Source organism: Drosophila mojavensis, unplaced genomic scaffold (assembly GCF_018153725.1).
Source record: "Drosophila mojavensis isolate 15081-1352.22 unplaced genomic scaffold, ASM1815372v1 contig_16, whole genome shotgun sequence".
NCBI lineage: Eukaryota > Metazoa > Arthropoda > Insecta > Diptera > Drosophilidae > Drosophila > Drosophila mojavensis.
Genome location: NW_025318693.1, coordinates 2775057 through 2800801, shown reverse-complemented (window position 1 = coordinate 2800801; position 25745 = coordinate 2775057). Strand labels below are relative to the sequence as shown.

General features: G+C 39.0%; 1 protein-coding gene and 1 long non-coding RNA gene across 3 annotated transcripts in view; both read right to left on the bottom strand.

Moving 5' to 3' along the window:
- LOC6573660 (cardioacceleratory peptide receptor) overlaps nucleotides 1–25745 on the bottom strand; it is a 48460-nt gene that overhangs the window by 1503 nt on the left and 21212 nt on the right. For both annotated transcript variants that reach the window (XM_001999690.3, XM_032729298.1), the window contains exons 2-5: nucleotides 22878–23371; nucleotides 690–825; nucleotides 402–599; nucleotides 53–313 (exon numbers count right to left, since the gene is read on the bottom strand). In XM_001999690.3, the coding sequence (XP_001999726.3) occupies nucleotides 53–313; nucleotides 402–599; nucleotides 690–825; nucleotides 22878–23345 (1063 nt within the window). In that variant the 5' untranslated portion in view covers nucleotides 23346–23371. The remainder of the gene's footprint in view (nucleotides 1–52; nucleotides 314–401; nucleotides 600–689; nucleotides 826–22877; nucleotides 23372–25745) is intronic.
- Nucleotides 20421–21561, bottom strand: LOC122756778. Its single transcript, XR_006356631.1, has 2 exons — nucleotides 20946–21561; nucleotides 20421–20813 (listed from the first exon to the last, which is right to left on the bottom strand). It is a non-coding gene; the product is annotated as an uncharacterized LOC122756778 (long non-coding RNA).

Here is a 25745-nt window from a genome sequence, read left to right as displayed (position 1 = left end):
CGAACGCATGAGCAAGAGGGAGCACAGCACAGGGATTAGCTAGTCTACCTACCTGTCGGCACGAAGATAGAGCCTTTGGCCCATATGGTCTTCACAATAATCGCATAGCAGGCGGAGATTATCAGGGCGGGCACAGCAAACAGCGTGGCCGACACCAGACACATATAAATCTGCCAGGCCATTGGCGAGCCCAGCTCGATCCAGCACTGCGGATGGCCCTGTATGAGCTTCTCCTCATAGAGCACCAGGATGGGCAGGGAGAAGAGCGCGGAGACAACCCAAGCGCCTGCTACCAGGTGACGAGCGCGTTTCCCTGCAAAGGTAAGACACACATGTTTTGCGTTAGGCCCAACTGCCAAAAGATTTTCCAATTAGAAAAGTTTCTGGGAACGAGAACTTACACGACTTTGAAAAGTTCATGGGATGTGTTATTGCATCGTATCTGTCAATGCTCATGGCCACGAGCACATAAGTGGAGGAATAGGTGACGCACACCTGCGAGAAGCGGATGACCTTACAGGCCACATTTCCGGCACGCCACGAGATGGTGATGCGCCAAATAATATCAGTCAGCACATTGAGCAGCCCAACGCACAGATCTTTATATATATCAAATGTGGATTGAATTTGATTTATTTATGTATTAATTATATTCTTGGCAGCTGAAATCGCGCGCTCTATGTACTCACCTGCCAATGCCAGCTGCTTGATGAAGTAGTTCATGCGCGATTTGCGATTCTTGTTGATGAACATCACGAACAAAACCGCCGAATTGCCTAGCACAATGATGGTGAAGAGTATCCAGAGTACAGCGAATTGTTCCGTCTGCCAAGAGAGGGAAAGAGAGAGAGAGAGAGCGAGAGTGAGAGATTGAGTAAATATGTCAGTTATTTTTAAAACATTTTACAAACCGACCATAAAATTCATTGTCAACAAAGTGTTAAGAGCGGAAATCACACATAAAACTCAATTTAATATCAAGGCAATTTCAAAGACACACAGACATATGCATGTATATGTATATACACACATACATAGATATATATGGACACAGAGTCACATAAAACCACACACGCGTCTTTGTTTATGGCTCTTTAAATAGCCATAAAAATGATAGACACTAACTGAGTCGTGGCAAGGCGAAGCAAGGTGAGGTGTGGGGAGTCGAGGCGAGCCGTGCCGTACCGAGTCGGTGCCTATGTAGGCGTCTGCGCCTCAATGGCAGGAACTGCCAACGGAAGTTTACTCTACCAGCCAACCAGACACGACAACAACAATTGCTCGTAGTAATGATAGAAAGCAAACACCAAAAGTTGTTGCCTTCAATTGCTGGCGTATTGTGTTCGGTGCTCGGCGAGGTAATTAGGTTTTCGCTGTGTACTTTGAACAGGAAATTGAGGCAGAAACCAAGTGCTGAAAGTGCCACAAAATCAGACAGTGTAGCTGGGTTGTTTCACGATTGCCCGAAGCAGTGTAAATCACTTTGTTATCCATTTAAATCAGGTGAAATATGCAGGCCTAAGATATATATGTATATAAGGATTAGAACCCATATCAATATCGCATGGTGTCGGGTCCCTTTCATGTAATCCTGTTTACCACGACTTATACCAGCTGTAAGCAAGGTATAAGCAAGGTATACCTGACCCAACTATATTGGGCTCTCGCAAACACCAAAAGTAAATTTGCAACAACAAGAACAACAACAAGGCAGTCAACTTGACGTCTGCTTTTTGCTGCCTGCCTGCAGACTGGCGACGCCTGAAGTTATGCTACAACTTTTTGGTTGCTTGATTTGCCTTGCCTTTGTATTTATAAATTCTTGGCACACCGCTTGCCCGAGTCGCCCCTTGCCCGCCAGTTGATCATGTTGCGCAAATTGCCGTATAAATCAGCGAGAACGACAAATGAGCAGACGCGGCCAGACAGCGCGGCTATTTTTACTCATTTCGCATTTAATAGAGAGGTGTATGGATGCCTGCTGCTCTCTGCTGCTTTGTTTTTCATTAGTTCTTAAAAAAATGTGCCAGCAAAATATTTGTTTAAAGTAAGCACACGTAAGGGCTTTTCACACTCGGGGGCAAGTTCAGCATCATTTCGGGTTTCCTGCCAAGTTCAGCTACAATGACTGGATCATTTTATAAAAGCCTTTGGCTTTGTGGCCCAAAGTGCTTTGGCCGCTTCCTCGTTTCCTCGCAATCCCCTCGCATGACTTTGACAATTTTTCTTTGTACATAAGCTAGAGCATCACACAAAAATAAAAGATAAACAAGGAAAAGAAAGTTATTTGAAACTTTCGCCATTTAACGTGCTCTGTTTCAGCTCTTGTGCACTTTTATTAGAGCCCTCGTTTTTTTGCGCATTTTATTCACATTTTTTGTTGGCGGCAACTGTTGGCAAAATATTTGCGCTGTGCCAAGAATTTTTGCTATTTGCGGTGAGATTATACATTGTGAAATACGTATATGTATACAAATATATTCTATAGAGTGAATATCCGCATGTGTTCCAGAAATTTATTTCCAGCTACTTTCACTCGATTATTTCATTCCAAGGGATTATTGACAGACATCAATGTTATTTACCGAACATAAAATATTATTTAAAATGGAACATAAAGGCTCCATTATGAGCACAGATTGAATGTTTTATGACTACCTTCCAGTTTCATTTCAGTAATAAAGTCTCAGAAGTAATAAACGTTTTTATTGTATTTTCAAATATGATTTCCTTTAAAATTTGTGTGTGGAAATGCTTTTCCGAAACTCATTTGTAAATTTTGGTATTTTAGTAATAATTTTTACTCAAGTTCTTCGCTCTTTATTTATATTTTTTCCCCTCGTCTATGCCATGCTGCGAGCTTTATAAAAAATGTAATAAATGGCACGCTGTAAGCCTTTTTTAATGACCAGATACTTTTGGTTGTGCGGGTGTGTGTATGCGCGCGTGTGTGTGTTGCCCCTTTTATTTGTTGTTGTTTTTTTCGTTTCATTTTTCCTTTTTTTTTTTTGTGTTGTTTGGCACCAAGTCATTATGCCCTTTTCAATTTCGCTTTGCACCTCAAGGAAATTGCTTTTTTGTTGGCAGCAATAAAAAAAGGAGTTTCGGGCTGAGCCTAAAGGCAAAGCGCCTTAACAGCCAGCCGATAAGGCCACAGCAACGACCACAAGCCCTTATTAAAGGCCAATTTCGCAAACGGGGCCAACGGGCCAAGTTGCAAGCTGCAATGCCAACAATAGCTGCCGCTTAACACCTTACAACGGCCGCCACCCACCACCCACCTGGCACCAGCCTTCAGTCCTCTGTTCAGCCACCTGTTGCGCATCGTTGTCTGGCTCGGGCCCCAACTATTATGTCTGATTATTAAGTGTGCCAGCCATAACAATGGCAGCCACTTGAGCCCGCCACTGCTGCTGCTCCTGCTCCTGCTGCTGCTCCTGCTTCTGCTTCTGCTGCTGCTGTGGCATGTTGGCTCTCCCCTTTGGCTGGCCTTCGCTAGTAACTTAAAGTGCGCTTTGTGCGGCTTTTGGGCGGCGGCTTTGCGAGGTTTAACTCGCTTTGACAAATTTTAGCAGCTGCGCAGCAGCTAGATAAATGCCTGGCCACAGAGCACAGCCAATAGCAAATTAATTTCATTCTACTGCAATACAATTACAACAATAAAACGTTCAAGCTCTGCCAACTGCTGTGGTTGCAGTTGCAGTTGCAGTTGCTGTTGCCATTGCACTTGCTGTTGCTGTTGCTGTTGCAGTTGCTGTGGCTATGCTTATAAATCAGCAGCTGTAGCCCGCAAGTCCACAAGGATTGTAAATGGCATGAAAATGGTAAATGTTTGCAGTTGACTATGAAGAAATGTGGCCGGCTCTGTAGCCCAGCTGGAGACGTTCTATATGGCCGTTAACATTTCAAGGCTGCTAAAAGCAGCTAGCGCATTAATTGAAGGTCATAGCGAAGTAGTCTGGGCGTATGATTTCATGCTATTTTAAGAATTCGATAAATAATAAAAAAAAATACACAAAATTACCATGATTTTATTACAAAAAAAAAAAGAAGCGAAAATAGACATCCTTCCGCTTCAGAAAGAATTTGTAGACTGAGCTGTCTTTGAAAATCTGTTCGATTTAAATTACTATGATGATGATTATGATGATGTTGATTTACTTTTAGTCGGTACTTGGAAATTCTTACGTAATTCATTATGTCTGTCATGTTATCCATTAATAATATTGCATAAAAGCTCTCTAGAGATTATTAAGAAAACTGAATTTATTTACAACTTCAATTTCAATTTGTTTGCATAACAATCAAAAATTGTAGATTCAATGACTAGAGAGCTTCTATGTAATCTTGTTATATAAACTGTTATGATATTGCGGTCGGGGTTCACCCACTGCATAACAGTTCTTTAAGGACAAGCTGTGGTTGCAGTAGCTGTAAAATTTTTGAATCGACTGTATAACAGTTCTTTAAGAACCAATGTCTGCAGTAACTAAACAGTCGTAGATCGAAAATGAAAAAAACATACAAATTTTACTAATATGTACATAGATGTACATATATTTTTTCTTTGTTAAAAATATGTAATAGAGAATTAAATTTTCATAGGTCTTGTTTTGCTGTATAATTTTGGAATATGCTGTTTTAAAGCAGTACAGTAAACATTAAATTTTAAGGCTAAAATATAAATATTTGAATGAACTTTTTCCCTTGTTGGCTTACTGTAGCATAAAATTAGGTATCTTTTTTTTTTGGTTCTATTCCGAAAAAATAAAGTACTCAAACAGCGAGAGAAAAAACCCTCTTAAACGGCTTACGAATTTTCGCACAGCCATTAAATGAATAAGTTTTCAAGTCGTGCAGTCGCAGAGCGAGTGCCCCATTGATATCTATGCAGGATCTACTTGAAGTTTTTCAAGTTATTTTCCATTACGCTCGCCTGGCTGTTCACAGTGTTTATTTTTATTGCACTTTTCATTAATACCGATTACGCTGTGCTCGAGTGCGGAATGGAACGGCGTGGTGGCATAAAGTGAAATTAAATGGAATATTACGAATACGCGCCGTGACAAGCTGGCTAGAACGGTCAGATAATAAGCAAAATAATGTCGCTGCCATGGCGACATGGCGAGCGATGTGGCAGCTTCTTGGCTCAGTTGGCTGAGTTCAATGAACCCGAGGCGTGCTCTGCTGTTGAATGCTGTTTAATATTTAAGCAGCCGCATATTGTCCACTCACACACACACACACAAACACACACACACACACACACAAAAACACACTCGTACACACATTGACACTAACAAACACTGGATGATTCCGCAATGTAAGCGTATCTGTTAAGCAGGCATAAAAACATGCATTTGGGTCAAGCCGTGCGCATCAATCATGATGTTAATGGCTGCTATACGGACAACAATGGCCAGTCGTTGAGTTTTATGAACTATGCTCGAGCCAAAGCCGCAAAAGCCAGCCGCCCCAGAGCCGCCGCATTTGCTGCGGGCCAGGCCATATGACTGATGTGAGCCAGAGCAGGCGAAAAAGTGCGCTTTAATTCGCCTAATGGCATACATTTTGTCATCAGCTGGCTTAAATCATTTCGTTTGGCTCACTGGCTGCGCGTATTTGGCGTTGATGTTGACACAAATTGAAATTAATAAAGCGTTCCACCTCCGCCCCGCTAGCCAACAAACACACATTAGCTGTGCGAGCGAGCGAGAAGCAAGTGCCGAGATGTATTTGTATTTATGTGTGTGTGTGTTGTGTTTGTGTTTGTTTACTTGACAAACTGTTGAGCGGCACTTTTGACAGCCGACTGCGTAACGGTCACGAGCGGGCAAATGGCTAGAGAGCTGGGCCGGACCGGGCTGGGCGAGAGTGAAAAATGACCAAAATTTGGCTAACATAATTTTGGTTAGTTTGCTGGTCGCAGCTGCCGCTGTGGCTGCCGGCACAGTTGGGTCTATGCAATGTTGTGGCCAATGATAACATAAAGCCAAAAATGGCACGGCAAGTGCTGTCAAATATATGTATATATATACACAAACATATATAAACACACATACATAGTAGCCAAATACAGGAGAGCTCAGTCAATTCCCACTCGTGAAATGCTATTTAAAGCGGATTACATACTGTAAATGTGGCGGAAAAACAACCTAAATGTGGACTAGATAATAATATTTTATATGACATATGTTATAATATGAACTAAAGTACATAAGCAATTTATAAAAATAAATAAATATTTATATTTACAATTTATTACTTTGCAATTTGAATATTTGAAACACAATAATTGTTAAAAAAAATATTTATTTATATACTTAAATGTTGAGGCAGTATGAAGTTTTTAATAATTGAAACAAAAAATATATATAAATAAAATAAAAAATCATTAAAATTAGGAACAAAATTAAATTGTAGTAATAAAATTAATAAAAATTAATACTATTTTTATTTAAAATTTATTTCTATTGAAATCTTTACTTTACCAAAGTTTTCAAGATTAATAATATATTATAAAAAAATTAATTTATATGTATATTTAAAATTTATTTATATTGAAATTGCAACTTTTTCAATGTTTTGAGCATTTCAAATAGGTGAATAAATATTTATATTTGTTTATAAGAAAAATAAATTTAAAAATAAATATAAAAAGTAGAAAAATATATTTTTTTTTTTATAAAAAAAATATTGAAAATATCTATATCTAAAATTAATTTTTTTTAAATAAAATAATAATATAAATTGAAAAAAAAAAAAAAAAAATTTTTTTTAATTTGCATTCAAATTAAAACTCAAAGTTTTGAGCATAATAAACAAATAATATAGTCCAAACCGAGTCAAGGATGTAAGCAACTTCGGTAGTTCAATACAATTGTTTCGCTTCAAACATAGGAGAACAAGCATATCATAGGTAGAGTGACTATAGGATCGCACAGCTCAACTCCATTTGCTACTTTTTAATTATTTCCAGTGACTTAACCAATATATTCCTTACAAATAAATACATACATATATATATTTAAAATTAAAATAATTTAACTATTATAAATCATTATAAACTAATAAATATTTATATTTTATTTCCACTGAAACTGAACTATCTAAGTTTTCAACATTTGCAACAAAAAGCAGATTTTTAAAATTTATTTACCGTATAACCCTGACCAGCTCTGCTGACAAGCTGACCGCAAAAAAACATCAATGAATATGTAAGCAGAAAAAAATTTGAATTTTATTGCAGAGAGTCGTAAATTCCCCAGCCCAACCGCAAGATATTAATCAAATGAGCCAAGCATAAATCTAAGTGGGATGCGAAAGGCAAAAATATTTGTACATTTCTCCAAGAAGCTGCAAGAGAAATGAAGGACATGAGGAATCATTGCTAAATGCTGTCGCTCCATTGGAATGGGCAGAAATAAATTTATTGGCAGCGGAGTCTGAACATATTTATGGACAGAGCAGTGAAGAGGCCAAATTAAATTTAGCCAAAAATAGCTGCTAAATAAACATAACTTACGCACACGAACGCACATTTACCGGATTGCCCAGACAATGGCAAAACAAAGGCGCAGTTGATATGGTTTTGCTCCATGCGTAGAGCAGACATCGAGTAAACAATAAATAGAGACACGCGTCTCGAACTATGCAAAACAAATTACAGCCAAAAAAGGCCAGCTGAATGGAGAGAGAGGGTGTGTGTGTGGGTGGTGTGTATCCCAGAGTTACGAGTGTGTGTACTTCGGTAATTTACATAAATAACAACAGCATGCAGGATACTCGGAGCCTGCTCATGATAGTCCTGTTTGGGCAACTTGGCCAGAAGTCAAGTCAAGCATAAATTTGAATATTTCTCGCTTGTCTTTTGACTTTGAGTTGGGTTTCGGGCTGTGGACGCCCAGTGCTAATTAACACATAAGCAGCGGACGCCCAGCAGAGCTAACTGAATGCATATAAAATATAAATAAATATGTGTATTTATCTAGTATAACTGAGCATGACCACAGTTTGCTTTAGTGTGGTCAGTAATTGCTTGAGCTGCTGCCAGCAGAAAAGTCTGAAGTCGTTTCTGCCTCAAGTGGCAGTTGGCATAAGTCAAAATTTATTTGAGGGCAAACAGTTTGAGTGCTCTACCAGGAATTGCGTATAAAGGCCATAGATTTCTATATATTTATTAGTTTGTATCCCGAAACTTACGAGTCTCGTGTGGCTGAAAATAATTGAAGGCACTGTTAAGTACATTCAAGTCCATTTTTATATACTGACTGCTTTAACATTCGATATTTCTATAATCAAGCCATTATTATTTCCTTTAACACCTTCATCTTACATAGTATACCTATTTCCCTAGTTACACGCAACTCAGATCTATAAAGCAGAGCATTTTGTTGTGGTCTATTTTTAGTTTAGCTGCGAAAGTTTAGCGCCTTGATAACCCAAATATCATTAGACGCCAGCGCCAGTATCTTATTCCAGTGACTGGCAACTTCCTGCAGTCAAAACTCTTAGCCAACTTTTCGGCAACTAGCAAAAAAGTTCAACGTCAGCAATTTTAAGTGTGAAACATTTCTGCCTCGGCTGCTGCCAGAAGAAACCAAAATAAAGTGTATTGAAGTGTTTGCATTCCTTAAGAACCTGTCGCCCATATTTGGGCTTTGCAACTAACAAATTTAATTACTGTCGGGCACAGCAGCAGCCAGTGATTAACCAAAGGACAAAGTCTTTACTTTGGCTGCCCAGAGCAAATTGCGTTCGACCAGAGGCATTCGCAGCAAAATAAAGTTTTTCTTAATTTGAAATTCCTCGACTGGCAGTTGTCAAAGGACGCAACGGCAACAAAAAGCCACATAAGATACACAGAAGAGTAGACAAATACAAATACACACAGACAGACGGACACACACACACACACACACACATACACACACAGTCACACTTAGGTAGGCAAACACGTATAGAAGGCAACAAAAGCGGAAAATGCGAACTAGCTAGCGGAAATGCAGCAGCTTTATAAGGAAACAGCTCGGACAAGTTGGTAAGTTAGAAAAACAGATAGCAGACGCATGGGCAGGACGAAGGCGCGGGCCGGCAATGCATTCCTCTTAGTTGCGCCGGCAGTCAAGTGGCCCTGGTCGCAACTAAAACTAGACGCCCGAGTTGTTATTTCTGATTTTGTTGGTTTTACAGTTTACGGGTGCTCAGCTACCCCAGGCGCCATGCGCCATGCTCCATGCGCCATGCTCCATATAGCTGCAATGGACGCCACTTGGCGGCTGACTTTGATTCTATTTAAAGCTAACCACTCGCAAATGTTGGCCCGCTTGCCTCTTCCGCCTCCTCCGCCCCCTCTGTCTCCACCGCCTCCTCCTCTAGCCGTGTTGTCAGAACAAGTAATTTGGTGTGTAAATGAAAAGTGTGTGGCCCGTCCGTGTTATGCAAATTGCTGCGGTTCTGTTGCCGCTGAGGGATTGACTACGTGTTGGCCTGCTCCTCGACCCTGATAGTTTTACTTAAAAACGAAAAGTCAAGTTAGAAAAAAAAAGAGAACTCGTCTTCCTGAAATTTAGGTACTTAAAATGGATTGTTGTAAGTCAGCATTTTGTTGGACTACCGCCCACTAATGATCAGGCTAAGAACTTTACTGTTCAAGCTGTAATTAAATTTGTAGCGCAGCGAGAGAACTGAAGCTTAAGTCAGGACACTTAGAACAATGTACAAATTTAAACTTATATTTTTTGGGTGGTGTTAATTTAGCTCTTTGAAGTTTCTTTTGGTCTAATTTTGTTGTCTTGAAAGTTTTGAAGTTTCATGTAATGAATAGACTGCTCTAAATGGAATGCAAAATGCAAACAAAGGAATCTCAGGAATTATACTCCTCCTTTAATTTCGGGCATAGTTTATAAACAAAAATTTGCAAAGAAAATGATTTTTCAAGCTTATTAATTTTGCGGGTTTAAAAGAATACAAATAATACTTATTAAATTAAATTTAATTTTAAAAATAATAATAATAATTTGTAATGTGTACATGTTTTCCACTTTTGAATTAATAACAGAGCTCGCAGGTATTCGTCAAGTGTTTTTTTTTAAGTGCGCAAATCGGTGCTTTTTACTCACAAACAGAAAAGAAAATAAGAGAAACGGTTTTGCAATTGATCTTTAAATGTGTGTGTGTGTGTGTTTTTTTTTATTATTTTTCGGTTATTCCGTTCTCAATACTCCAAAACTATTTTCTTGAGCTTGATGCAGCAAAATACCTCTTGTGCATGGGTTGGTATGTAAGCGCGAGTTGCGCTCGCTAGACACATTAACAGGTTATGTGAGCAGTAATGTGTGCATGTATATGTGAAAGTGAAGACTGTTTGCAAAGGCCCTTTCTTATCCGACACTTACTGAGCCTCATTGTGCGAGCCTTAATCGTATCACTCCCGAAACGACTCTTTAAAGAGTGTCAGGCAAATAGCTCACACAAAAACGATAACGACAAAAAAAAAAAAAAAAAAAAAAAAAAAAAGACATGAATACTCTTGCTTAGGGCGAGAGTGTGTGTGTATTTTTATCACTTCTTTGTGAGCCATGATTAAAATACATATATTTAATTGGAAAAGTTGACAACAGTTTTCCTTACTGCATGATTATATATTTATTATTTGTAAAACTTCAATAAGTTTAATGCCATATAAATCAGCATAATGAAATTGATTTTGGTTTGCTTCACAGTCTTTTAATTAGCACAGAAATGAGTGAGGAAACTTACAAAGTGTCATCCGTTGGTCTCACTTAATAAATATCAAAAAATATGTCACATGAGAAGCTGTTGCCGTGACAAATCACAGTATTTTATTAAATACCACATATATTACGTATACGCAATGTGGGTTGCTGTCAACTGGCAGAGAAACCACAAATTGAAACAAGCTATGTAATTACAATGGAAATGGTTGATTGAAAAAGGTTAACGTGTATAAAATGGGAATCAAATGCAATAGAAAATGTCTTAATGTGCAATTGATGTAAGTGTGTGTGTGTGTGGGTGAGTGTGTTTGATTGTGTGGGCGGACATTATAAAGTGCTTTGTGTCAAAGGCAAAAATGCATGGACTGTACGTGCAGTGCAAACCAAGTGTAAGCACGCACTTAATCATTTATGCACTCACACATACACCAAGCGACATTGTGTCTCCTCAAGTGTGTATGTGTGTGTGTGTGTGACATTGCGCACGTACAGAGCATCGAGGCGTACGCGACTTTTACACGCGCTAGCAGAATTTTACTTTTAAGTTTCTATTTCTTTGCGCAACTAGCGGCACTGCCATTAAAGTATATTATGTGGCAAATGACAAATGCAGCGCTGAAAGCAGCTGGCATACGGAGAACGGAAAAAAACAAGCACATAAGTTGGTCATATGCATTCGGCATTAATAAAGTTCAACATGAGCAGAAGTTGCTTGACAGACTTTCACTCAACTCATCAGCAGCAGCAGCGGCAGCATCTGATGCGGAGACCTCGCAATGGCAATGGCAATAAGCACTCGCTTTCCGAAAAAGGGGATGTTTGTTCCAGTTCCTAAGAATTGCATAAATAGTGCCGTCACGTTCCCATCCCACATATTCCCCAAAAACTTTGATTTTTTTGCATTTTATTTGGTATGGGGCTGAGCAGCTTCTATTCTACGTGTACGTGTTTCCGTCACTTTGATGTGGCTTCTGATGGCTTGCGAGTAGGTGTCGAGCACAAATAAACTATCAGAAAGCATTCAACTCACAAGCAGATGCAGATTTTATGAATTTCGTAATAAATTCAATTTCCAGGCATTTTATTACGAGCTGGTCATGCCTGAAATGATAAATAATAAACAACAAAAGAGCGCAAACTTCTCTCGTAATTAAGACGCTGCAAATTAATCGACAACAGCCCCAGATTGACTCGAATGCAGGCGATAAAGCTGCTAACTTTGACTGCAAAGCTCTGAAAGCAAGTGCAAAGTGCAGCCCGAATGGAAGTATTTATCTCGACTAAATATAAATTTATACAAAGCTGCATTAAACAGAAGGCGTCATCTTAAATAGATGGAAAATATTATTTGTGAGTGACATCACTTCTTTGACTCTGCTTAGAACAGAGTTATCATGGAATCTAGTTAAGTTATTAAAGAGAAATTTGTTAAGAACAAGGAAATAAAATAATCCAGTGAAGTTATTAAACAGATATATTTTTAATATATTTTTTTTTGTATATTATATATTTATTATATTATTAATTTTTAAATTAATATTATATTATAAATTTAATAAATTATTTTTTATTTTATTTTATTATATTAAGTAATATTCAAAAACCTGATTTTAAATTTTGCTAAACTTTGAATTTTTGTTTTATTTTTATTTCTTTTATTATTATTATTATTTTTTTTTATACTTCAAATTAAATTTAATTAAAAATGCTGAGTATTTATCTGCAACTGAAAAAACTCATATTTAAGTTTGGTTCAACTAAATAAATAAACAAAATATATATAAGAATAATATATATCATTTATTTTCTGAGGTGAAATATTTTAAGAGTATTATATTTTATTTAAAAAATATAAATCGCTGTGATCATAGACACACACTCAATTTTTGTTTGTTCAAGTTAAATAAAAATCAAATCAAATAAAAAATGTCCAATATTTAAATGCACTCGTGGTTAATCAGTTGAATATAATGAATTCATTATTTATTTATTTTATTTAAATAGCAATAAATAAATACTTCTCTGTTGACAAACGGGACAAGAGCACATGCACGGAGTGGAGTAAATGGCCTTTCTCTATTTAAATTTAGTTCGCTAGCTTCATTAACTCCCAAGTGGCGCGTAATAAATAATAAAAACTCAATTCATCATCATGAAATTTGTTGAAGTCATTTCATTTAATTTCATTTAAAGCGCCCGCAATTCATTGCATACTTTGGTGCGCTGTCAACTGCGCTGGCGCTGACCCAGTTCCAAGCTCCACTCGGACTGATGCTCGGGCTCAGTGTGCTGCTGACGGGGTTTCATTTGATTCTCGATTTCTTTCTCTTTTCTATTTTCTCTCTTTTTTTCGTGCACTTGAAGTTCCCCCGTCGGGTTGAGGCCCTCGGCTTGTATCTCAAGTATTTGCTGAGTACAAATTCGCTGTTCGTTGTCGCCTCTGCGTTTTCTCATTAAGCGGATTACGCGCTTGCACAAAAGCCGCCCAAGTGCTGGGCAGAATGTTTTGCTCAGGCTGGAGCTGCTCTTTTTTATGCCACTTTGCCTGCAATTTGGTATTACTTATTTTTAGTGCACTCCAAATTCAGCTGCAATTATCTGGCCTGGCGGTCCTTAGGCGCGGACTTCAACGCTTTGCCCATTTGCATAATGTACAACTTGTGCTCGCGTTCTACAGCCACTTTTCTTCAATTTTTTGTTGTTGTTGTTTGGGTTCTTCTTTTTACGATTTTTTAAGTGCCCCTGGGTCGCGTCTGCAGGTTTTTTTTTTGTTTTTTTTTTTGCTTCATCCAAGCCCCGACATAGTTAACTATTTTTTTTCATTTGCGTTTCAGCGACCTTCTGTCGTCTGTTTGCAAGTTTCTTACAGCTGCATGCACCTAGACAAAACAGCAGGCGACTGCGTCATGGATTATCTATGTGCATGTGTGTGTGTGTCTGTGAGTGTGGGCGTATGTGCGCGCTCGTGCGCTTCCGTTTCCGGAAAAACTTGTAGCGCCGCTTTGTGCAGCCTTAATTCGCATATTACTCATACGCAGCGTGAGCAGCGGCCACACTGAATGGCTGTAAAACTGTAATCGACTTGGTCTATGCAAAATTTATTGTTGACTGCCTGCTCCTGCTGCTGCTCCTGCTGTTGCTGCTCCTGCTGCTGCTGCTGCTGCTTATGAATGCAAATTGTCATTGCCTCGCTGTGTGAATGTTTCACAGCTTTTCGCACAGTTCATCGTGCAACATATTTTTTGTTTGTTTTTGTTTTGCCTGCTTCCTGCCACATGCAGTGAGTGGCATTTTGTGCTTATGAAATGAAATTTAATTTCGTGTTTCATTTCATTTCTACAAACGTCAAGTGGCTGCCATTTTGATGTGTGTTTGTGTCGCATGTGTGTGTGTGTGTGTGTGGGTGTGTGTTGGTGTTTATGTAGCAGGATGTTGAATCGCACTCCGCTTCATTGTCCTATGCTAGCTCTTATCGCTTGCGCTGCTTGCTTGTGTCCGCTTTGAGCACAAAGCGCGAATGTCGCCTTGTGTCTTTCATTAGGGCAACTTCCGAAATGATTACATATAATACAAATATCACAAAAGAAATGTTCACACTCATTACTTGCGATAGCGCCTTTGGCTGAAATCCATTTTATGTGTGGGTGTCTGACATTGGTGAAGGTTGTTTGGACTAACAGGAATTGATAACGATTGTCGTGGCTAAATGTGCGTAAGTACATGAGTTGCTTGACCCTTTTATCTATTTGTTTTCTTTATAAATATAATTTGGGGCATATAGAGAAGCGTTTTAATGTATTAATGTTTTATTCTTTGTAGCATAAGCTTCATATGATTATTAAGAAATGTTCAAGCGAAAAAAAGTGCAGTAAAAATGAAATAAAATATTTCTTTTGCATTTTTCATGTTATATGTTTTTATCTATTGGAATATCATATTTAAATACTGATTATGAAATACAAATATTTACAACATAAATCATATCTGATTTAAACATATTAATCTTTAAAAGATTGAGAGCAACCCCAGCAATCTGATATACAAAGTATTTATTATTTCGATATGTTTGCCTGTATATTCAAGTTGGAGTTCTTGATTCAGTTTCGTTCATTGATGTTATTTGAACAGCAGTTCCCAGTTAACTAAATACAAATATTAAAAATCATTGGAATCGAACGCATTTGTCAACAGACAGGACATCAGATATGCCTTCAGGCATTGCTTGCGCTTCATCGAGCACATTCCTCAATGATTACAATAACAGCACTGAGTTGCCAAAACAATTGCGAATACGATGCTCTATCCCTCTGCTCCACTCTCATGCTCCCTCATGGTCCGCCCCAGCACCACAGCCGTCTGCAGTTGCTCCCAGGCAAACATGTAAAATACAAATCAATTAGGCGTTAAAAAGAAAACATACACAAAAAGTAAAGAAGAAGAAGAAGAAGACGACGAAGACGAAGCAGAGTCCCAGTCCCAAGGCAAACAAACATCCTGACACATCCTCATCCTCACACATTCTCACATATGCTTGGCAAAGTCTGCGTGCGTCCTTCGCACTGTTTATTTGCAGCTCAGCTGCTCAGCTGCTTCGTGGCAGCCCATGGCGACGCCTACTTAATGGCTATCACTGAAACGCTATTAACGCCAACTTGATTTATAGCAATTTAATTTTGTTTCAATTTGGCCATGTTCGAGTATTTTATTCCACAAATTATGTGCCGACACGACTGGGGCGTGGCCAGCGCCTGGCCAAATGGTCGTGGGCAGAGTCCTGATTATTTATAGCAAAGGGCCGCATGATTTACTCCAAACTGAAAAGTTGGACTAAAGTTTATTTGCAGATTGCACAAGAGCTTTTATTGCTAGACAATAAAATCATATTACGCTGTTTCGGATTTAGCTTTAATTTGTTTACTTCTTTGATTTTTATGTGTTTTTTTTATAGATCGCCTTTAATGCCACTTGGAGCTATTAAGCGCCTGCCTGCCGCTCGCATTCCTGAAAATGGATTTGCTTTTGCCTTTAATCCTCAATCAAGTGCCCGAGCGTCTCATTTGCTGGCGGAAAAGAATTTCTTTGAGCTAGACTTGCATGTTTCTCATCCTTTTTTTTTTGTCTTTTCTTTTTTTCCATTGAACTTATGCAAACTACAAGTTTTTTTTGCTGCCTTTAAGTTGAGTCTATGCATGTATGAGGAGAGCGGGAGCTCCAACTTTTGACTGTTTCGCTCGACACACAAAGTTGCGCCTTTCAGTCGCCTACCACACTCCACGTCACGTCCCCAGCCTTGGCTCAAAGAAACATAATACATTCTCGTTAAAGCGTTTGGATGAGCTGCAACTCTTGTGGTTTCATGTGTTTCCAGGGCTTTGGCGGCTCATTCTTTGTTCAGCGAGTGCAAACATGTTTCAAATTTTAATTACATTTAAAAATAACCTACATAAATTGTAGTAAATTGAAATTAAAGCTGTGATTTAACGATGGCTCATTTAATCGATTGTCGCATTAGGTAAAGTGAACTGGCATCTCACACTAAATACAGTTAATTTGAGTATCCTTTAATGTAGAGTAGCTCTGTCACAGCTTGTTACGCACAATCAATTGCTGCTTTAAGTGAGCATCGAGGGGTTGCTGGCAAAGTTTGCAACCCCTTTTAATTGAGCACATTAGCCAAACATAAACATCGGGTTCAAAGTTCAAGCGTGACAAATATACGAACAATTAACTTTAATAGCCATTTGCTCCGATCCAAGTCGTCCATAGAAATATATTTGTGAAATTAACACTTTTGCTCATGCTTGTGCTTAAAGTTCTGATCGTTGTTGTTGTTGTTTTTGTTTGTCTGTCGTAAAGTTCGACAATAAATCCTTTACGTGATGAGGGGTCTAGCTGGCTGAGAGCTGAGCTGATAGATGCCACAGGCATCAAGACACAAATTATTGCAATTAGCTGGAAAAGTCGTTTCGTCTATTGATTTTTGTGGGCCAAGTGACACTTGAAAACTTGAGGAATGCCGCCCTGCTCGACTACTGCTAAAAAAAGTGTCAAATACAAATTAGATAGAGCCAGCTCGCCCCAGCACATTGAACCGGGCCCGGTTTGAGCATTGAACTATGTAACGAAGGAATGTCGGTGCTAATGCACAGTTAATGAGCTGCCAGAAGTCAGTGATGCTGAAAAGTCAATAGACATTGGAGTCAGCATTAAAGCACAGCCACACACGGAAGTGCATTGACATTGAGAAAGAGAGGGAGAGACAGAGAGATAGAGAGAGTATATATATTTAACTGTCTAACAATAATAATAATATTTCATAAGGCTCTGGTACAATCATAGCGAAATAATCGAGAGCACACACAGCGACCGCAGAATTGACGAGCAGAGCTGGACACGAATACAGCCTGATGGCAGCAAATCCTAAGCTTTATAAATCGCCCCTCTCTCTCTCACACACATACACACACATATACACATAGAGCGGGCGACGTGCCAGATAAAAGTCTTGTCAAAACGTATTTTATGGCGGACTGAACCCTGCGGCCTGTGACATTGCATGTTGCTAGCATTGATGCTGCGTTCATTTATTAACTTGGCTAAGAGCACATAATGTTGTTAGCTCATTTTTTCGTTTGCCAGTGCCTCCCATGGGCCACATTGTCAGCTTTCAGCATCCACACGGGCCACTTCACTGTGCTTCGATGTGCTCGAGTCGATTTCTTCTGTTTTGTCAAACGCAATTAAAAGCCAACTATGCACGTCTCCGCCTGGCCTCTTCAGCCATGCTTTAATTCGTGTTAAAGCACTGCAAGTGTAATTATTGCCACGCCATCGCCTCAATCATCCATGTCTATCTCTTGGCCAAATTCGCACACACACACAATAAACAATTCAAGTGAAGCCTCGTCTCGCCTGGCCTTGTGCAGAAACCGCTTGAAGCTCCACACGCACACGAATTTCCCCGCCATTGCCGCTGACCATTGCCAGTGTCGACTTGTGGCAAATTAAATTGTTAAAAGAGGGAACACCAACGTCCCACTGGCTCAGCAATCGAACCAACTCACAGCCCTTGGTTAATGATGTCGCTTTGTGACCGCTAAGCGTTTAACCTTCAGACGCTGAGTCGTCGTCGAGACACGTGATAAATGTCGAGCATACACATACATATATCTTTCTCACTCTCTCTCTCTATATATATATATATGTATAACTCGCATGCAGACGTTCAAGTCTAATTCTCATATATAATTTACATTTGCGTTTTCAGCTATGCTTTATATGCATGCTTAATTGTGCTTGACAAGCGAGCTTAGAACACATTTTCTTGCTAGATTAACGCTAACTGGCAGCAGGTCTTATCGGTGAATGACTCTATATAGGATCAGCTTTAACAGACATGTGATATACATATAGTGATATATATGAACACACAACAAATTCTTTGGAATACAATTTCAAGTTCGATTTATAAATTCTGAAGAAACAATAAAATTGAAGATGGAATTTGTAAGAGTTTACGTTTTCTGTAAACCGCTAAAACTGCTTTCTGTTTAAAAATAAAATGAAATATAAGAATTTCAAGCTTTCACATTTTGTTATAAAAAGCTAAAAAATATAAAAAAAAGATGGAATTAAAAAAATTTTATATTTTCTAGAAACAGCTTCAACGGTGCTCTGATAAATAAATATAAATTAAACATTTTGATTAAAGAATAAAAAAATAATTAAAATGTTTAAGTCTTTACATTTTTTAAAGACAGTTAAACATTTTTTTTTTTTGATGAAAGATTAAAAAGAAAAATAATATTTTCTAGACCTAATATATGAAAAGCTAAAACTGTACATAGAGATAAATAATTAAAACAATTTCTTTCAATAAGAAGCTAAGCTCTACATAAAAAATTTAGTTTTCTATAAAAAGTTGAAACGTATTCTGATAAAATAAAAGAAATGAATGTACAATATCTAAGATTTGCTATTTACTATAGACAGAAAATAAAATCAAGTTCTTACAGTTTGTATAAAAAACTAAAAAAGTCTTTAGTTAAAATAATATACAGTTTTCATGTAAAAAAAGCTAAATTATAACAATAAAAAATTGAAATAAAATTCTCAAGTTTGAACATTCACTATAAAAGCATAAATTGTATGCCAAGAAAAGAATAAAAATAAAAAATACTTTTTAACATTGTCAATTTTGTGCAAACGGCTAAAACTAAAGCCTTACAAAATCTAACTTGGCTTAGAGTAGGGCGCTGTATTATCAAGTAAACATTTGGTGAAATCTCATACATTTCCTATTGTGCGCGATGCCTGACAAAGTCTTCAATTAATGTTGCCTTTTGATGGCCACATGGGCCGAAGGTCGCTATTGTTGTAGCTATTGAATGCTTATAAATAAATATACAATATATAATAATCATATATAATAAGCACTCATACACAGCGCGACAGGACGTCATCGCTGGGCTGGGCTAAAAATAAAGTAAGTGTGGATTATGAAAAACAAGTGCTAAGAGGCCTTGAGACGAGCGACGGGTGACGTCGAGAAGGTTCAGCAGGCTCAAGGTATATTGAGTAACGGCTACCAGGGTCATTAGCGCCACTCACTCACCCACATGTCAGACGGCTTTGAGTCCTTGGCCACCCGATAGCGGACGGCGGACGGCGGACAGCGGACAATTTTGTCTGAGTGAATGAAACAAAGGGCCAAATTGCTGGAATTTAATGTTTAAAGCCAAGCCAAGGAAATGGGAATGACGTGTGTGGTCGTGCAGCTATAGCAAATAGAACGGATATGAGCTGGCAAAGTAGCTGGAGGAGCACATTTCTGGAGTTGAGCTGACAAACAAAGCGAGTAGCTGCGTGTGCGGCTGCATAATATGCTTCGATTTTGCTAGCAAACATACATAAAATTGCGAAATGTTTTTGTTTTTGCTCCCGGCTAATCGTGCGAGCGTGTGTGTGAGTGTGTGCGATTGGGGGGATGCCTGAAAGCATGTGGAAAAATCCAGCAACTAGCAAAGGCAAAGCTGCTTGCACATGAAACGAAATTGCTGCCCATTCCAGCAGCCCAGCAGCCGAGCTCCCAAGCAAAGGGGCAAAGCTCCTGGTTTGAGCTGGGATAGACGCAGATACTGGATACACTGCAATCCGTTCGAGCTGGCCATGGTCGTCCGCATTGGCTGCTCGCTGCTCGCTTTGGCATGAGCTGTCATATTTGACTTTGTCTAACCTTTCGGGCGCCGCGTGCAGAGTGTGATGCAGCTGTAATTGGCATATCTGTGTCAGAGCCAAGATTAGTCCCCGGGGCATGGCCTTGCCAATGTGTGAGCATGGACTCCATGTCGACGAGCTTTAATGCCATCCACACTCTATATGGCTCTGCACAGGTTATTCTGTTGATTTAATCAACATTTGATTTACTTTGCAGCATTGCTGTCATCTAATGCTTAAGCTATTTAAATTTGAGCAGAGCTCACGTGGCGTATGATTTTTGAGATGTATTTATATATGAGCATGTATGTGTTTACTTATTATATATTGATTACACAATCTTAAGCTCGTCCACGTGGCGTATGCGTAATATATTAAATATGTTACATTCTCTACTTTAGTTAGTTAATCTCTTAAGTATTTAGACAAATTGCGTATGCTTTCACTGCATAATAAATCACTTTATTTCATTTCATTTAGTTTGGTCATTTATTTGCATTCGTCGCAACGTTCAAGTCGAGTTCACATTGAAACTATTCAAATTTCATAGCAGCCCCAGCTAAGCCGGACTGAAATATGACACCGTTAGCTAAGCCCTTCGTATCCCTGTCGTTCAGCCGTCGAGAATGGCCATGGCTAAAGAGCTGAAATTGCGATGCTGAGATGTCTAGGCATCTGGTTTATTAATAAAAGGATTATTTACTTTAAATTTTTTGCTGTCTCTGGCTTAGTTCATGGAATAAATAAATTTCAATATTGTTATTTTTAGCGAATGCAAATAAGGGAAAAGGCTGCTCTAAACAAACAGATATTACATCTATCAACGAGTCAAGTCGAGAAGCCATTTGCTTGATTTGCCTAAACCAATAGAAAAAGAAAAATATTTGGTTTATATGTAAAACATTTTGACTGTCAATATGTCGCAAATATCTGTGCAAGGGGCAAAGTTATGTTTCGTCCAGTCGAGACGAAGATGAATTATATGCTTACCCTTGCGATCCTTTTCTTTATAAGGATACTCCGATGGGCGCACATAAAAAATAGCACTCGAATCAATAAGCTGTTGGCATTTGTAGCCTACGCCTGCTTTGATTCCATCTTTTTTTTTGCTCGATTTTGTTTTTTGCTTTGCTTTTTACAACTTTGTCATTGTTAGCCGGGCAGACGCGCGGGGCAAGGTGGAGGACTTAGCTCTACTCTTTGTCAGCCATATGCTCGCAGTATGTGTGTGTGTGAGTGTGTGTTGGAATTTGGCTTCTTACTTTTTGTGCTGCTCATTTAAATAGATCCAAATTTATGGCAAACATACACACACACACACACACTTTGAGCGATTGGCAGCAAAGATTGGTTGACGGGGTGGGGCGCGGGGACAAACGTCTTGGGTTTAAGGCTATTTCCGCTTTAACAATGGCAGCTCGTTGGCGTGATTTATACGATGGCGCGTGTGGAGATTTCATTACACGTTGCATGCGTGCCACACTTGGCGGCGTTTGCCTCTCCCCGCCCCTCGGTACGGCTTTTATGGCAATGGCAAGAAAAAACGGAAGTTTAGTTTAATCGAAGTTGTTGTCACGACTTGCGACCGCTGATTGATTGCCCAATTGATAAGCCACGCCCGCCTGCCATGCAAATTAACCGAGAGAGCAACCACCCCTCCCCCCCACTCTGTGGCTCCTCTTGCGATTTCATTTCTAATTTGCAGCTGCGAAACAAATGACATTTGCCAACAGTCTGCCTCATTATTGTGCGTTGTCATTCTGTCCCAGAGAGCACTTCGAGTCGCTTTCAACTTGCGCAAAATTCAAATTTGTACCAAAACAAAAACATGGCAACAGCTGCCGACTGTGACCCCGGCCAAGAGCGCCAAGACTTTTGTCTGCCAATGTTCTGCTCTGCTCTGCTCTGCTCAGTTCAGTTTGATTTTGCGGCAAGCGAATAAAAAAACTTTGCAGTTTGTGGCCAAAGTCATTCACATGCATTCTAAATGCGAGGGTGGCTTGAAAACTACAAAAGCTTATATAAAGTAAATAAATATATAAGTTAACATAAGAGAGATTATGAAGTGTTTTATAAAAAAAAAAAAAAAATAAATGAAAGAAAAATAAAATAAATGAATAAAGTAAATAAGATAAATAAAATCATTTGGTTATGTATGACAGAATGTTGATTATATTTTATCTGCTCTGTAATGAAGACTATTATATGGCTATATTGCTTTATTTGAATTTTATTGTTATTATTATTATTATTATTACTATTATTATTATTATTATTATTATTATTATTATTATTATTTTCTTTTCTTTGTTATAACTAACTTTTTATTATTTTTGTATATATTATTTACATAATTTAGGTTTCATCTCAATGCGAAACTTTTAACACCGCTTAAAGACCGAAAGTTGAGTTTTACACATGAATAATTAATAAATAACTAAATATAAAGAAATAATTCCTTTGTAATACTTTGAGTTTCTTCGTGTGCTAAAAAAATATTTGATGTTCCAAGCCTGTTATTTAACATTAAAATTTTTAACCATAATATACATATTTTCAATATTCATTTATTTTAAGAATTGAAAACTTTTAAATTTAATTTTTAAAATTTTTATATTCTGCATAAAGTAAAAATATGACATATGTTATATACATATCTGTCTTATATATCATCTAACTCAGTCTTTTCGACCCACCCTCGTAGTGCTGCTTTGCCAAATCAATTGAATGAAACAAAAAGTTAATATAGAATGATTTTGGGCAGCCCTATTGCAGCTTGTCCTGGTTTTCAATGCATAAATTAGTTGAGTGCGCTCCGCGCAGATGAGCTGACTCAGAAGACAATGCCAAGAGCCGGAGCTCTAAGATATTTCTAATATATATATATATATATATATGTATATACATTTGTTGGCTACCCACCTCGTAAAAGTAGAACGAATTCAAGTTGTCCAATTCGCCCGCATATGGCGACGTCGCGTTGTCGCCGGCTGCTGCTGCTGCTGCTGCCTGGAAATCGCTGCCGGGCGATGTTGTTGCTGCTGCTGCTGTTGCTGCTGTTGTCGTTGCTGTTTCTGTTGCTGTTGTTGCTGCTGCTGCCATTGTCGCCGCTGTCGTCTGGGCGGCACTGGCGGTCGTTGGCGTCGGCGCCAGCATCACGTGTGAGTTCGCAGGTGTAAAATATGTCAGATTAACTGCAGCCTCCACACCGGGCGCCGCGACTGTTGTGCCATTCAGCGTCAACTGGCTGCCATTGGTCGCCTGAGGGGGTGGCAGCATGCCCGACGACACGGAGGCCAGCGTATAATAGAACGAGCTATCGAAAAGCCTCAGATGCAACATGCTCCCTCTTGCTTGTGTGTGTGCGTGTGTGTGGCCCAGCTTAGGCATGAGCCATGTCGTACAGAGTGCTGTTGCTGCAATGCAAATTGAAAAACTCATTAATACAGTCGCATTGCACATTAAGCACGCTAAGTGCAACGACAATTGGCATGCCACAAGACCTGTTAAGCTCGCGTACATAAACAGCCACTCATAAATCCACAGCTGCATAATGAACGCTTTAAGCACTCGCGGGCATTACGCCAAACCACTTGCCCCACGGCTGACATGGCGCTTGTCTGGGGACAGGGATTGGTTTTTGGTTTCGTTTTGGTTTTGGGTTTGGGCACCAGCCGTTGTCTATGTGTGTGTGTGTAGGTGTTCGCATTTTGTGTGTATTTACCTGTTTAGCTGGATTAATTTCAGCTCAGGTCGTGTACAGAACCTTCTGTTATAAATGTGGCGCCGTATGCGACTTTTGTAGGTGCCAAACTTTAGCGCCCGAGAATGATAAGGGTACGGATTTGCCCAAAAATTGCCGCTGCCTAATTCTCTGTTCAACTTTCGTTGAGGCCGGGACAGGAGCAGAAGCAAAATTAATGGCAAACTTTTTAATATGTTAAATATGGTTTTGTCACTGAAATCGGCCTTTATTTTGGAAGTTTAAGAGTCTTAAATAGGTGCTAAGAAATTAAATAAATTAAAAATGAAAATTAATGATAAAAGAGCTAAAATTAATTACACAAGCAGACTATTCATGTCTAGCACGAATAAGATTGCAATTTAAGAGAGTCGCAAGCAGACTCACTGACTTTCCTTATCAAGATGAACGTTGGTGGAATATGTCAAAGAACAAGCTCAACGAATACGAGAGAGAAATAGGAGAATATAAAACGTAAATAAATAAATTCAGTTCTCTAAGAGACGACAGTCATGAGATAATCTCATCTAATTTGTCTACATCGATAAGGCTGACAGCTTCTGCTGCAACAGTCGAAGAATGTTGACCCCACTTAAGCTAAATAACTAACTAAAAAAAATATATATATATGTATACCAAATTCAGCTAGATTAAGCCATTGAAATCTACTCAATTATTTACTTGAATTCATTTCGTTAGCAAAACTAAATTTGTCAAGTGTTAAGTTAACATTTTCCATACACACATAAATCAATCGCTGCGAAAGTTTTCTGCTCAGCGATTTGGAAGGGCACGTATCAAGGAGTGATTATCATCACGTCCCTAATTGAATTAAACATATGCATGTCTTGACCCCGGCGGACATGAAACGGATTGCTAGATTGTTCATGGCTGATAACAATAACTTGAACAATTAGCTCTCGTTGCCAACAATGGCAATGGCCGGGCAACACGCACGCTAGCGAAAGGACCTTTTGAACTCTTTGCGTGGCCTTAAAAGTTCTGCATATGTGACTCTGTCTGGCTGGCAGTCTGACTGTCTCTCTCTCTCGCTCTCTGTGTTCGTATGTTTAACTGTTTGGTGTGACCTTTGACAGCGGCTTAAAATTAAAATCGCTTCAAAATGTCAACTGATTAGCCAGAGGCTGCTCGACTGCCTGACAGTCGCAACGTGCCTCAAGCTGCCAAATAAATTTTATTTAAAGCTCACACAATTTGAATGCGGGCACGCAACTATTTGGCCCAATGATATATTAGCACACGTACAGGCCAGCTCAGCTGTGTGTGTGTTTGTGGCTCTTTGACACTTTCAATTTAGTCGAGTGGCTGCTGCTGCTGCTGCTGCTGCTTAGGGGCATTTGAGGCGTGGCCACATGTCGGCACCTCCGATGCTTATACACTTATATTTATCACTTTTTATTGCATTTTACATGCGCATAGTTTCACATTTTGGCACATGGCCAACAAATGCGTTGCGGCGTCTGTTTTGTGTTTCTCCCACCCGTCGCACCACCTCCCCCGCCACACCACACTGCTGGCAGCGGTAACGTGGCGCCTTTGTGGTTGGGTTGCTGCATTGCAGAAAATAATTACTAGAAATGTGCTAGCAAAATGTCACCTAAAAGGCAAACGCTTTGAAGTGCGCCACGTTAAAAGTCTATAAAATATGATATATTGCGTATACGCAGCGTTTCCGTCTGCTGTGCAATGGCGCAAACTTTGCACCGTCAGCCAAATGCGAACAATTTGTAGCTGCGAGTAAAACTTTATGTTTTTAAAGCGGTTCTATTTCTATGGGCTTACACGAACTGCTCACAGCAACAATTGCCTTTTGTGCACAGCTCGTGTGCAGCATATTCCAGCACAATATTCATTAGTTTTGTTTAAATATGTGCATAATTACTAAGGAACTCAAATAGAATCTGGTAGTTGAAATGTTTTTCATTGTCTAGTGAAAACTAAAAGTTGTAAAAGTTCTCTGCTCGGCAGTGCTTGACCAGCGGATACCCTTGCCAGTCCTTGCAGAGCTGAAGCTCACAATTTTGTAC